At 45.5% G+C, this 14,980-nt stretch overlaps 1 protein-coding gene across 5 annotated transcripts in view; it reads right to left on the bottom strand.

The window, feature by feature from the left end:
- Nucleotides 1-971: 971 nt before the first annotated feature.
- The window catches only part of Rnf144b (ring finger protein 144B), a 152,644-nt gene continuing 138,635 nt past the window's right edge, over nt 972-14,980 (bottom strand). For all 5 annotated transcript variants that reach the window (XM_047557597.1, XM_047557595.1, XM_047557593.1 and 2 more), the window contains exons 5-8: nt 9,474-9,678; nt 7,690-7,834; nt 4,284-4,373; nt 972-3,179 (exon numbers count right to left, since the gene is read on the bottom strand). In XM_047557597.1, coding sequence (XP_047413553.1) covers nt 3,039-3,179; nt 4,284-4,373; nt 7,690-7,834; nt 9,474-9,678 — 581 coding nt within the window. In that variant the 3' untranslated portion in view covers nt 972-3,038. The remainder of the gene's footprint in view (nt 3,180-4,283; nt 4,374-7,689; nt 7,835-9,473; nt 9,679-14,980) is intronic.

Genomic DNA, 14,980 nt, shown 5'->3' with positions numbered 1-14,980 from the left:
CCAAAGCAAATACCTGGGGCATGAACAAATAGGATGCCTAAGATTCTAAGGCTGGCTCTCATTCAGCTTTCCTCCTCCTCCTCCTCCTCCCTAATAACAAGAAAAAAATTCCTAGAAGGGGCAACAGCGAGATGTTGTGGCCTAATAATAGCTGGTGCCATTTCTGGATGGTGGCTTATTACACCAGATTGCAATTTGGTGGAGAATGTTTGAATTCTACGTCAAATGGACTGTACTACTCCAAACACAAGGAGACTTTTGTCGCAACATCCAAACATTCATATGTAGATCCAGGTTTTTTCCTAAAGCAGAATCAGCAGGATAAGATAGAGCTGAAAGAGGAAGGGGACAAGCTACACTCTGTCACTGACCAATTATCCGAAATAAAAGCATCAGCCTCCGATATCACGGCTCTCAGCTCTCTCCTGTGTAAACTCGGTCTCTGGTTTCGCTTGCTTTCTGCCCTCGATGCACCCGGGATAAGTGTGGTTTCAACCTACCCACCTGTTCCTGTTGATTCTGACAACTCACATTTTCGGTCACCATTTTTTTCAGGCACTTTACAACATTAAAAAATATTAAATCCAGTTATTTAAAATCAGTTTAACAAACATCCCCCATTCCCTAGCCCTGGCAAAGAAAAAAAAAAGTAGCTAATTCTGTTATAAAATCTCTGTGAGAAGACAAATTCCTTTAATTTTACCAAGGAAATAGCATAGATGTTTTCTTCCACCTTTGCTCCAAATTCCTAAGAACATAGCACTCCGGTCACTTGAAATCTGCCTGTTTGGAGAGTCTCTGTGGAACCAAGCTGAGGGAGGTTACTGACTGAGGTGTGCATGGCCACCACTGTCATCCTTGATACAAAAATTCAGTTTCAGTTGGGTTCCTATGATCCCCTGAGCAGTTACGAATGCCCTTTTCTATAATGAGGAAGTAGTCTGTGAATTAACTATTCAAATATATGTACATTTATAGTTATACCAACATGAGATACACTGATGGAAGAGTTCATGTCTTTTTTTTTTTTCTCCTGAAGTATTAAAAGATTCAAAGGAAATGAAAGTCACTCACTACCGAGAAATTTTTAAGTAATGATGAAAATTTGGGGTGGGGGGTGTGGTTGCCATTCAAAAGTTTTCCCAGAGTGCAAACTCTAAATGAAAAAGTACAAGACCAATGATCAAAATGTTAATGTAAATATGACACAATGAAGCCCACTATTCTGTATAATTAACATACACTAACAAAGAAGGATATGACCCATGAGTGCACTATACGTACATTGGATATCAATATGTATGTGTGAATTAAAGTTTCTTAAGTGTACACATCCACATTTGGGATACATTCCATCACATAGGCAAAGCATCGTCTTTAGTAATGGGTCCAGGATAGCAGCAATTTAATAACCTAGTTACTCAGTTACCTCAGAAAGTCTGGCAGGTCCTGATTTTTCCCAGTGTAGTATCCCTGGCTATGGGGAGGGGTCTCAGTTAACATGTAGCCTATCTTGTGAACCACCGCTGCACTGTTGATGGCAATAATATAATCCTGTCGCTAGAGAAACTGTTTTTGTCTTTCAAGGCCCATTTTTGCAAATCTGACTAATGGTATAATGGGAAAGGTAAGTCACAATGAGGTGATATAAATTTCTTTACAATACATAAAGCGTTCCCATTTTATTCCTTACGTTCTTGTCATCTTATAGGTACCTCATACACACAGAAAGTAAGTATTCAGATTGTCTTAACAGATGCAGACAGAGCAATATTAAATTATGCAGAGAAGAGAGCTGCTCTGAACTGTTGGAATATATGTAAATGTCTTGATTATCAATTCATGTTTTTATAGACATGGTATGATTTGTACTATCGTGTGAAGAGAGCCATCTTTCTGGGTCTATGTCCTTGGGTAAGTTATGAACTTGCAACCCAAACCTACATATATACTGGGTAAAAATTTCTTTAGGTTGGTTGATAATAAACCATTTTAGTGATAGAGAGAATGGTTTTAGGTAAATATTTATTTTGTGTCTACTATTAGGCATGCCCAATGGGTAGAAATTCTAGGCAGGCTGCAAGTCACAGGGGTTCTAGATACATATATGGACCCTAATATTTACTCTTGATGTGTACGTTTAGATCCAATTCAAGATGGGTTAGGTGTGTGAACACAGAGCCCAAGGAAGGCCCTTGTGTCTGTGATGACGGTTCTGAGCCTCTACCACTCTACCCATATTTCATATGAAAGGATCCTGCAGACCACAGCTACTGGCTGTAAGAGACAAGGTGGTCACCTTAGAAAAGAAACATTTGCCGAAGGAGAGACACTAAACTAGATGGTGTTGTTTTTCAGGCTGCAACCCTTTCACTGGGAAAGACCAACTCCCTCTGCACAGCAGTCTCAACTGCTTGAAGCTGAGATCACACGAAGAGAAACCTATTGTGTTTCTGCCAAGTCACTGTGGGAACGTTGGGAACAGCACACCCAGTAACGGGCAGAGGCACAACCAACCATCAGCTGCTAAGATAAGCAGCCTGCTTTGTAGCTCTTATGAGAATTTCTCACACGTAGTCTTAGCCTTCCCCTCCTGCGATGGGTTTCCCCGTTTCTCAGGGTGCTCAAATCAAACAGAGCAGACTCTTCTTCTCAGCATGAATGTTGCCAACTGCGACAACACATTTATTATGTGAAACGTTCGCTCAGCCTCCTTGGATTTGGCTGGAAGATGAACAGTCCAGTGGGGTCCTCCAGGTGATAAAACGATTTGTTAGTTCCTCCCAAGCAACCCCAAAGCTCCCAACATGCTCCGCGGGCACAGCCCGGACTGCAGAGACAGTTCCTGTTACACGGGAACACCTGCGGCCAGGACTTAGCCTTTTCCGATGCCGGAGGCTTGAAGGCAAGTTCAAAGTCTGGACGCAGAGGCACTTCCAAAGTTTGGCAAGGAGAAGGAGGCAAGATCACTAAGTGGGGCTTTATCGCTGTGCTGTCTCATATAACCCAGACTTTGTGGCACGTGAATTCAGAGATCTTTAGGTTGTGGATGGGTCGTGCTTTTTCTTCTTGCCCCGACAGGATTTGCAGACACAACAGATGATGCATGGGGAGGCCAAAAGTAACAATGGTGAAGTCACCAAGGCAATGATGCCCAATCCCACCAGAATTCCTACCACCTGGAAGTTCAGAAGAAAGCACATGTCAGCACTTATCCATATTCCAACAATACCATCTGCTATGGACGGAAAGCTTGTGTTCCCCCGACTCCAAATTTGTACATTGACACCCTAATCCCCAGTGTGATGGCATGTGGTGATGGAACTTCTAGGTGTCAATTAGTGGATTAGTCCTTATAAGAAGAGACACCAGAGAACTTGTTTCTTCTTGTCTCCCTCTCTGTGTGTGTCGACCATAGACATGACAAGAATGTGGCCATCTGGAGTCAGGAGGAGAACCCTCACCAGAACCTGACCATGCTGGCACCCAGAGCATAGACTTCCCAGACTCCAAAACTGTAAGAAGTAAATTTTTGCTGTTTAACTCACCCAGTCTATTGTCATTTGTTATAGTAACCCAAAAGACTAAGACATCATCTCAGGCACATAGGACAGTTACATTTATGGGACATTCTAGTCAGTGTTTGGCAACAGTCTGAGTTGGACATAAACCAAAAAGATACAATGGACTAAGTCAAGGGTGAGAACAAACCCCAAGTGCTAACCAGAGCTCACTGCAAGCTCAGTAGAACTGTGAACTAGGCATCGGCTCGTTCTCCACCTGAGTTTCCTCCATGGTCTTACGGTGGGGTTAATAATGACCAGCAGGACATTAACGTCAGCTCCATCAGAAGGAACATAGGCTTTGATTGATATAAAAACTACAAAAATAAACCATGAATCCCTTGGAACCTTCCGCTAAACACACAGTGGCATGCGTGGGGGGACCTAAGTCCTAGCAGGGCTCTTTGATAGTTGATGTGCCTTACAGGGTCTTAGGAAAGACCTCCTCCATTTTCCAGAAGGAACATCTGCCCCGTGTTCTGTAGCTCTCTGTGGACTCTCTGGTGCCTCTGCTCCTCCATTTGTCCTCTAGGAGCCTGACTGGCTCATGAATTATCTTCGGGCAGCTGCCCCCACATGGGGAGTCTCCCTGCCCCAGAACGCGCCAGCTCCTCCCAGGCCGGCATGGGTAAGTGGGGAGCAGAGTGGCGGGAAGAAGAGGCGGCTCTGGAGGCCGTCAGGAGCCCGGTTTCCTTCACACTCCCTTTAAGCTCAGGGTACCTGTGTTCGATTCCACATCACTGATGCTCTCGAGTGGCCGAGTTTATTCCTGCATGGTCCTTTGTCATAGTGCCTGAGGAAAATGTCATTCTGGAAAACAAAGGGAGCAGTTTCAGGAAACACGCAGTTCAAATTGAGAGGCGGATACAAACCACACCAATCACAGAGTGACCCGGAGAACCTCCTCTCGGAATTCCAAGCCTGTCATCTTTCACTTTTCGTGGTAGCTTTATAAATCACCCAGTGAAAACAGATCATAATCAATGAGACTCTTGATTGCTTCTACAATCAAGTCAAAGCCCTTAGCAGGGCCACTGAGAGAACCAGCAGAGGTGGAGATGGAACGGGAGGGCCAGGAAGGAGGCAGCTCAAAGGCTGCGACAGCAAACTCGGGGAGAGCAATGCCCAGGGCCGGATGGAGGAGCGGGAATCAGCCATGAGGGATTGACTAGAGGGGGAAGCAGGAGGCACCACCATAGACAGGGGGTTGAAAGCAGGCCAGAGAACTGACGATCAGATGCTTCGAGGGAAAGATGATAATCATGGTTTGGACATGATGTTGAACTTGACGGACAGGGGAGATATCCAAGCAGTACTGTCCAAAGGGCAGCTCATTCCAGAGATCTGAATTGGGGCAGGCGGACCTGGGCATCAGAGTACCTGGGGTGGAAGAAATCACGGCCGTGAATGAGACTGCCCTGGAAGAGTGCCACTGGGAAGCAGAGGTGCCACTGAACTCAAAGACTTCAGAACAGATTAAGAGAGGGCCTGGGAAGGGGGCAGGGACGTGGCCAGAAAAGACCAAGGAAAGCAAGTGGAGAGGGTGACTGAAGTGGAGGTGAGCAAGACAGTAAGTGCGGAATCCAGGAAGGGTCAGGACTGAAGTCTCCACTGGATTATACCAAGAAGTCACTCGAAACCCTGGAAAGAACCCAGTCGGGTGTGGGCTACGTGAGCGTACTGCACTGCCTGCGGGTAAGGACCAGCCAGCAGCAAGAGGCAGCCAGCTTTGCAGCGGGCAGGCTGGAGGAAAGGCTGGCTTCCACGTGGCACACGGGGGCATGGGCGGACACGGTGGCAGTGGAGAGAGGAAGTCCAAGTCCCAGAACAGAGAAGAGATAACCAAGGGGAGCGAGTCTCTGAAGCCACCATGGGAGTAAGATTCTCAAGCAGAGTGTTAAGAACATTTCAGTCTCTGAAACTGCAGGGATGAAGGTCCAGGCAGGAATGAACTCAGTTCCCCACAACACTCAAAATCTCTGTGTGGTGTCTGCCGCAGACTCAGAATTTAGAAAATCCCCCTTCTCCCAGCCCCGGCCTCTCAACTTTCACACAAACAGAGATCAACGCCATCACGTGGTACAGAGAGAGTTGCCTGGAGAAAACATCGTTACTGACAAGCCAATGCCTTGGGCCAAAACAGGGAGACCGGATCTCAGAACACACTGGCTAAAAAAGATGCTTCCACATTTGAAATCTGTGAGCTCAGCCACTGAACATCTGTACCATTTCATCTCGAGGACCAGCAGCACGGATGACAGAACAGAGTGTTCCCCACAACACCATCCGGCAGTGTTGTTCAGCCCCAGGATGGAGATCTGGAGCACACATTTAGTTTCTGACACGCTTGACTCCTGAAGAGAATCTCCTGGGCCCAGCTGCCTTGGGGACAGGAGCCCAGCAACACTGTGGCTACACCAGAAGGAAAACAGATGATTTCCTTGTCATCTGTAAAGCCGGTGGAGGTGTGGCCAGTGAGGGCCTCATCTGGAACATCACGCATTTAGAATTCTGACAGGTCTTAGATATCAAATACTTGTGATTTAAGGGACTATGGTAAATTTTCACAAATGTAAAGTGACAAATATTTCTTTCAATCTGAGCTGAACTGCTAGAGTCTAAAATGTCCATTTTCATCTCAGTTCATCTGTCTCCTGAGAACACTGAGACCAAGCTGACTCAGATCCATATCACCTGAACAACTTCCCTCTGCTGGCCAACAGGCCCTGTTGCCTGCACTCTCTCTCACCGAGTGTGTAGGATTCTAGATCACCAAACACACTGCCTGTTGAATTAAAGCAAACCAAGCAAGGAAACCAAGAGCTGAGCAAAGAATGGCCACCCAGCCAAGACTGAGGGCTGATCTTGATTTGGTCTTGTAGGTCCAAACTGCCCAAGTGGGGAATATCTGTAAACAATCTGCACTGCCCCGACTTTAAAAGACTAGAATCAGAGGAAGGCTGTCAGCTCTGAGGTGACCATGCACCTGGGCACAAGGCTGAATGAAACCGCAGCGGAAGCTGCGAAGACAGGTCACATGAACAGCAAGAAGAAACCATGACTAGGCAAGTCCCTAGATCCAGAAAGAACAGGACAAAACATGGCATATACTACTGCCATGCCAACGAGCAGGAGCCAGTTAGTGAAGAGATGCCACTGATTTGGATTGTTGTTTTCTTTAAATTCTAAAAGAGGAAATTAATCTAATTATAGTAGACAGAATAAGCGTCCCCAAAGACACCCACAGCCCAATCCACAGAACCTGTGAATGTTAGTGTAAATGGCTAACGGGCTTTTGCAAGTGTGACGGGATTAAGGACCTTGCAATGGAGGAGATTTTCTTGATTTATACAAATGGGCCCAATCTAACTGTGTGGGTCTTTAAAGGCAGAGAAACATCCCGCTGTGGTCAGAGGGCGTAGCAACTGTGGAAGAAGGAGCGGAGAGATGTGCTGCTTCTGGCTTTGAAGATGGAAAAAGGGGGCCACCAGTCACGCAATGTAGGCGCCTTCTAGACGGCAGAAAGGGCAAGGAAGCGATTCTCCTCTGCAGTCTCCAGAAAGGAATGTGGCCCAGTCCGCACCTCGATTATAACCCAGTAAGATCTCTGTTGGACTTCTGATGTACAGAAATACAAAATAATGCACTTGTGTTATTCTGAGCCACAAAATTTATGACCATTTGTTATAACAGTAATATAAAACGAATACACTAACAAGCCCCTACATAGTAGAGTGAGAAAATGGTCAGAAAGCAAGAAAGAAATGTCCCCAAAACAGAAGCCTGTCTTTAAAGGTAAGGCGACACATCTAAGGTAGCCAAAGAAAGGGTTTACAGTAACCCCAGGTAGCAGGGGAGTTGTGGGTATAGCTCAAAGGGAGAGGGCCTGCCTAGCATGCACAAGGTTTGATCCCCAGCACAGGGAAAAAAAAAAAAAAAAAAAAAAAAAAGGAAAGAAGAAGAAAAACAAAGCAGTGGGCTCAGGAAGTCTCATTAAGAAAAATAAATACCTTTTTCAGGACAAAAATAGGCTCAGTGTTTTAAAAGGAACAGCTGTGGATAGAGGCTGTGGAGCAGATACACTGCAGGAAAGACCGCATGGCCACCCTCTTCAGACGGGACTTACGTCCAGGTTCTGCAGGCAGTACCAGCAAAACGTGTGCTTGCAGTTCTTGCACATCATCTGGGCGCAGCCTTCGTTGCGTTCGATGTACACACGACACACTGGGCATTGCTTAATGGGGGCTTCTGAGTCTGTCCCAAAAAGGGCCCTAGAAACAAAGCAGATGGAAAGCTGTGTTCAGCTGACGGCCATCAACTGATCTCCCAGCTCTCTAGATGGTCAGGATTGAACTCTCAGTTACCTGTGCTTAATTCACTCTCAAAAAAAAAGGGTGGGGAGAAAAAAATAGGAGACGCAGATTATTAGTTGTTCAGATAACTCAAAATAAAAGAGAATATTTATTTTGGCTTTCAGTGAATTATATAATTACACTTTCCACAGCTGATTTAACTCATTGCTTTGTCAAATTAATATTTCATTCCTTGGGTACAATGAATAATAAATTGGAAGCGTGAGCTACACCAGAGACACTAGCTCGGGATCCAGATGGGGCAGGCCTTGTCTATCTAATGATCCGCTCAGTCGATGAACAGAGGAGTGGGGTTCAATAATCAGTGCTTTAAAATATTAGATGATGTGTAGCTTGCAGCCTGAAGGGGCATAGAAAACAAGAAGCTGGACCAGCGGGTGGGAGGGAGGATCCAGGGCTCTGGGTTACAGATCAGTTACTGCTCTTCAAGACGCCTTCCTGCGCAGGGACATGTCAGGCACAAGGCGTTACCAGTCTCTGACAGATTTGGTACTGGCAAGAGCCTTACCCCGTTGCGGGGTGACAGCTGCTACTTCCATACCTGTTTCCCTAATGGGGAAAAAGACTCGGGATGAGTGTCTTGTGGCAGGACACACAGATGCCAAGCGACACTGTCAGAACTCACATCACCTGCTCCTCCCTGCTCTTCACATTGCCTGTGAGGCCCAGGCACATCCTGCCATGACAGTGTGAATGCAGGAGGGACTTACTGCTGAGGCTTCAACTCGGGTAAGGTGGCCGGTGCCTGCCGTGTGTATTGGGTCTGTTCTTCCTCTGTCTGGTCTGAGATTTGAGCACAGCTTCACCTCCAAGCAGCATCACCCTTCCTGAAGGCTGCTCTGCACGCTTGGAGGGTGCAGGGCGATGAAGCCAACTGGCCCATAACACTGGCATTTCGTTCTTGCCAAGGCAGAGCAACCACAGCCTCAGGCAAAGCAAGGGATCCAACATGAAGGTCTCTCCACCCAAAACTCCATACGAAAAGATGCTGATTTAACAGCTTCTCGTCATAACAAAATCTAAATCTCCACACCATCTTTTCAGAGAATAAAGTGCTAAGTGAAGCTGTCTTCCTCCATTTCCCAAGAATTCAGGACTGTTACTGTATGGCCGTGTTCTCTCTGCTCTGATTGGCGCACTCAGGAGCTGGCAATTTCCTCAGGTAGGAAAATAATCTGCCTCATTCTGCACACAGAAAGGACAAGATGGCCCACAGACAGGCAGATGCCGTACCTAAGCAGACAGCCACGCCCTCTACCGAGAACCCCGGAGGACGGAGCCTCCCCACCCAGAGAAAGTCAAACTCACACAAGCTCTAGCTTCACAATACCTGGAAGATTCTTCTGGGGCAAGTAACTAAAATCCCTTTTAGAAATGCTGTTGTCATTATTCTATGTTGCCAATTGACCAACTCTGAGACACCTGTCAGGGATACTCTATAAGAAAATAGTGAGTCTGATCCCTCTTCCCCCGAGGAACCTCTGCTGGGTTTCCACGAACACTCCTGAGTAATCTCAAAGACAGCTTCCTTTCTTACCCATGCTCTGTTGGCAGGACCATGGGCTGATTGTCTCTACAGGAGACCTCGGCGTGCCAAGCATCCTTGCAACAGGAGCAGAATTTCAGGTGGCAAGAAGGGCATTCCACCAGCACAGGCTGTCCTGGGTCACCTGCTGCCACAGGGCACACTGTCTGGCAGTCCGCAACAGGACACCACGTTCGGTGAGGGTCCAGGTGAACTTCTAGAACATAAAGGGAGAGACAGGATGATCTGTGTGTCTCTAACTCAAGCTTGAGGCTTTCCCCTTCCCTTACCCCTTTTACCTGGGGTATAATATAACCAAGGGTGATGATTTCTACAGTCACTCTTCATAATGGGTCTGACCCTACCAGCCACAGGGTTGCCCGCGTTTCTCAAAGTAGGTACCAATGGAACAGGGTACCACTGCCTTCGTGAACAGATAAGGCAAAGTTCTCTCCAATCGAACTTTGCAGCCCTAGAATGTTTCCTCCCGCCTCTGGTAAGTCAGGTTTCGTCAGTCTGGGCCTTCTGCTGTTTGATGTGCTAGTGGGAGATAGTTTGTAAAGGACCCACAGCCTCTAGGAGGCAGGGGTTTTCACGGACCATCAGTGGTAGCCAGTCCTGCGACACAGGCTAGGTCCACGAGGCATACAGGGAAGAAGATGGGTGGGAGGCGGACGACCATCCATTGACTGTTTACAAAACTGGCTTAGCTTCTCTGTTCTGTTCGGTCACAGACTCCATTGCTCTTGGTATAAAACGACCTCCCAGGAAACATACCGGGTGGAAAACGAGGTCGCTTGAGGGACAGCATAGCACTTCCTCCTCTGAAGCAACATTGTTTTGTAAACATCAAACAGATGAGAGTCTAGTTTTCAACCTCCTAAGGCTTGTGATTCCTAGAGATGTATAGACAGGAGGCAAACAAGTCCAAAGGGTGGTGCAGAAGAACGTGAAGGCATTAAATGGGAGTTCAGTTTTTGAAGTTAATGACTTCCTAAATTCAAGGTTGGGGAAGAGGGTACATGTGAAATATTCCAATAAATACTATCTCCACGATGTCTCACCTAGAAAAGTAGTAACTCAATCTATCCTTATTACATGTTTTTCATTTTAAAATAACATCCTTAAACACGCAGTCTCAGCTGACCATTCTGGGGAATGGTATTGGGGAACGATGGGCCCTTAATACAAACCTCTTTAGCAGGAACGAATCCTACTATTCAAAGACTCTCAGACTCTAAGAGAGATGGACCCTCTAATACCTGCAAACTTTGGAAAGTCAAGGGAGTAGTGACATAGGTAAGTTCCAAGGTCAGGGTCTTTGCTTCCACATCATTTAGTATTTTCTTCCAAACTCTTCTTCTATAATTGCTTCACTTATCCTAAGCCCAAAGAACTGAAGGCTAGTGTGTAAACTGGAGATAAGGACTCAAACATCAGATATCTACTTACCACTCAGAGGCTTTTGTTTGTTTTGTTTTGGGGGTGCTAAGAATGGAACCCAGGGTCTCACATGTATTAGGCAAGTGCTTTACCACTGAGCAATATCCCAGCCCTGTCAGAGGTCTTTTAAAAGTTTGGTTGGAAAAGAATGAAAAAAAAAAAAGGAAAACTAAGACATATTAACAGAATAACATGCTGCTGATAGCACCCCTAGTGATCACTTAAACAGATACAAGGATGCGTTCATCCTGGTAATGTCACTCAATTTTAATGATTGGGCAGAAGTTCTGGCCGGCTGCCATCGGTTCATCATTCAGGTATCCAGGGCGGTCCAGCAGACGCAGAAACAATAAAGAAGTGATTGTAGACTTTGATGAATTGCCAAAAGGCCATTAAGGACAGCTGTGGCACGCCGTGCAATGCAAAAGCAAGGAAAAGTCACAGAAAACTGTGGTCCTCTGTATTCTCCCCATTGTAATGGTACATAAAGGTTCATGGGAAGGAGTGAGGGGGACGGGGAGAAGGGAGACAGGAAGGGCTTCCTCACGGTCAAACTAAGTTGGTGAGATGTCACTGGTGCTGTGATCTTAGGGGACCACCTTCATATATGTGTTTCATTCTTGGCTAAAATATCCGTATGTGGTATGTGTATTTCCCTCATAGAGTCTTGTTTTGTGGGGAAGGTTTATACAGCTTAACTATGACCAAAGCGGAGACTCAAGGGTATAGATTTCAATTCTCTGTCCAAAAGTAAAACTGGGTTCTGTAAAGTATTCAGCACTTCTTCCCACCCCTTTCAACCTTCCTTGCTGAAACACATATCTCCACAGTGAATATTCCAGAGACTTACTTTCCCAATTCTGAACAGTGAAGGCCTGGGCCCTGGCATGACTCTGACCAATGGGAGGCCAGGGGAGGCCCACCAAGGGCTTCTGGGTAAAAACCTCCTCCCTGATGCACAGGGAGGAATCCCCTGTCCTGCCTGCCAGCCTTTGAACACAGCTGTGTGGACCACATGACCACTGGGAACTCTGAGGGAAAGCTAAGTGATCGAGAGAAGTTGAGCAGCTAGATTAACCAAAGCCTCCACAGCTACCTCAGGGCTGCCTCTGTGTGAGGCAACGAGAGTCCTTGCTGTTCCAGTCACTTGTGGTCTGACACTCTTTTCCTCGCAGGTAAAAGCACCTTGACTAATAAGGCTACCTCTAGCAATAGTGGTTCAAACAAGGACTGATCCTTCCATGTGGCGTTTATTTTATCAAGGGGTTTAAAGGACCATGTTCAAGATGGCCTCCAAAGTCTTTCCCAACCATGATTTTATCACCCTCTACGTGAGGGGCATGGAAATGTGAGCGTGTAAACAGAAACAAAACACATGTCCACAAACTTCACTCTGTAGAAAACCGTGTGCACCATAATAAAAATTTATAGACTTTAAAAAAGTTAATGCACTATTCCAGATCTATAAGGTTTTTGTGTGGGTAAGCAGACAAATAATGTATATCCATACAGCTGAGCACTACACAGAGTGAAAAAAATAAGGTAAATCAACATGACAACACAGAGAGGCCTTTGCGATAAACTACGTGAAAACAAAGCAGATTGCAGAAGAATATAAATGAGCCATATGGATAAAATATGTATATAGAGAAATAGTTTAACATTTTTAAGAAGAATGTTGAAGTAACATATTAAGTTACCCTTACATAAAGGTCAGAAATAGGGGAAAGAGATAATCATTTACCCTATTATTAACTTGAAAAAATATTAAAGATGCTAACACTACTTATATACTTTAGAAAAACTGATTTTATAAAACTATTTTCAATTTGGCATATGAGCAATGAGCTTACAAATATTTCTGGAATTCAGTTGTCCCCTGGGAATGGTTTACCTTTCATAACACTGAAACATATGCAAACCTCCCCTGTGTTTCCCACTCTTCTCCATGTACACAATTCTCATTCTATGCTTTTCCTTTTCACTAAAAACCCCTTTCTTCTTTACCAAGCCTCAAGTCTATTCTTGAAGGACCTACCACTATTATGTGCTACCTTAATTTGGGGTCACAGAATCCATATCCTGTTAATTGCTATTCTCTAGTCTCTTCATGGAGATGGCCTTTCTCTCTTTAGTTCGTAGGGAAGAGCTGTTTTTCATTTTATTTGTGTGCTCCAATTTGCTGACATGGTAATGGACTGCTACTATTGACTTAAAACAGTAATTTCGGGTGATTTTAAAAGCATAGACATTCTCTGTGCAAACAACTGGCCTATAATAATGCACTAATAATATCATCTTGAATTGCCTTGCAGTAGAATTTATTTCCAGTTCTCTCCAAGTGTGCTCATCCACAGATGCATTTAGCACACTAAAACTGCCCAATAATAGTCCTGGTGTGAGACATGTGTTACGATGTGTTGTAGGCCACAGACTTCCACCCACTTCAATTAGGGCTCTCAAATTTGGAAAGACATCAGTGTAGCAAAACATGAAACCTTTGCATGTAGTACTTCAACATGAAACCTCTTTTATGAAGTGTCATCCATGAGGGCAAATAGTAATGAAAACAAAAATAACCATCTCATCTGGAACCCTACTGTCTCTCTATAACTCACATCTGTTTTACCTCCCGTCAGTCTTTGCTTGAGGAATCCACATTCATGGCTTCTCATTCCTATCCATGGCATCCTTCCTAAGTTTCTAAAAGAATGCTTTTACTCTAAGCACTGCAATAAACTGCTCTCTAAAGTTCCAAGTGACATCCCTCTAGGCACGTCATATCTGATGGTCTTCTTATAACTGTGTCTCATGGGTAAGACGCTTTCCTCCCCTCTCTTTCCTTCCCATGATCACCCTCTGCCTCACTACCTTTGCTGCAAGGCATGGATGGGCTCTTGGACTTAGTCCTAGGTTTCACCCACGTTTTACTTACTTATAGGACTCAAGCTACCACTAGGCTCAACTCTCACTTTAATTTGGATTATTCCAAATGTCTTCTCCAGGCATGACCTCTTGTGATTATAAGACTGAAAACTGGGGCTATGCCTCCTTTTCACTGTTCATTCAACAAATGACTGATTTCAGGTACCTGTTTAAAATGAAATGGAAAAACATATGAATTGGAAAAACAGAGACTTCCCTCCTCAGGCACCTCAGAGTATGAAGAGGAAAAGAGATGTGCAAAACAAGCAGAATGTCAGAAAAGAAGAAAGGAAAAAAGGCAAATCAAATGATTCAAATAAATGACAGTGTATCCCATGAGACAACAAAAATGAAATTATGAACAAGTATCTGTGAGCAGCTCAGGGGTGGAAACAGGACCATTTAAGTTATTTACAGAGAGTTTTTTATCCAAGTATCCACAGTGAAATTTCCCCATTTAAGATGGGGAATACTTTAAAATCAGAAAGTACAACTAGTCCCTCCTAATCACTGAAAAAAGCAGACAGAGTGTGCGGAGCGCAAAGGGATTGAGTGGAGTTAGATCTAAAGCACCACAGAAGCAGAGGTGGAAAGGAAAGGAAAGGAAAGGAAAGAAAAGGGGGAAAAGAGGGGAGGAGAGGGGAGGAGAGGAGAGGAGAGGGGAGGAGAGGAGAGGGGAGGAGAGCAGAGGGGAGGAGGGGAGAGGAGGGGAGAGGAGAGCAGAGGGGAGGGGAGAGGAGAGGGGAGGAGGGGAGAGGAGAGGGGAGGAGAGGAGAGGAGAGGAGAGGAGAGGAGAGGAGAGGAGAGGAGAGGAGAGGAGAGGGGAGGGGAGGGGAGGGGAGGGGATGAGGGGAGGGAAGGGGAAGGAAAAAGAGGAAGGAAGGAAGGAAGGAAGGAAGGAAGGAAGGAAGGAAGGGAGGGAGGGAGGGAGGAAGGAAGGAGAGAGAGGGAAAGAGAGAGAGAGGGAGAGAGGGAGAGAGAGAGAGAGGAGAGAGAGAGAGAGAGAGAGAGAGAGAGAGAGAAAGAAAGCAAGCCTGCCTCCCAGGTAGCAACTCTGCAGGTGGCCAGCACAGGGAAGATACAAAGGGAGAGAACAGCCTCTTTCCACATGTCAGCTTTAAGATTCAAGACTTAAGGAAACACTAAGCAAG

Source organism: Sciurus carolinensis, chromosome 7, assembly GCF_902686445.1.
Source record: "Sciurus carolinensis chromosome 7, mSciCar1.2, whole genome shotgun sequence".
NCBI lineage: Eukaryota > Metazoa > Chordata > Mammalia > Rodentia > Sciuridae > Sciurus > Sciurus carolinensis.
Note: the sequence above shows the minus strand (reverse complement) of the source record. Positions and strands in the feature narration are given on the sequence as shown.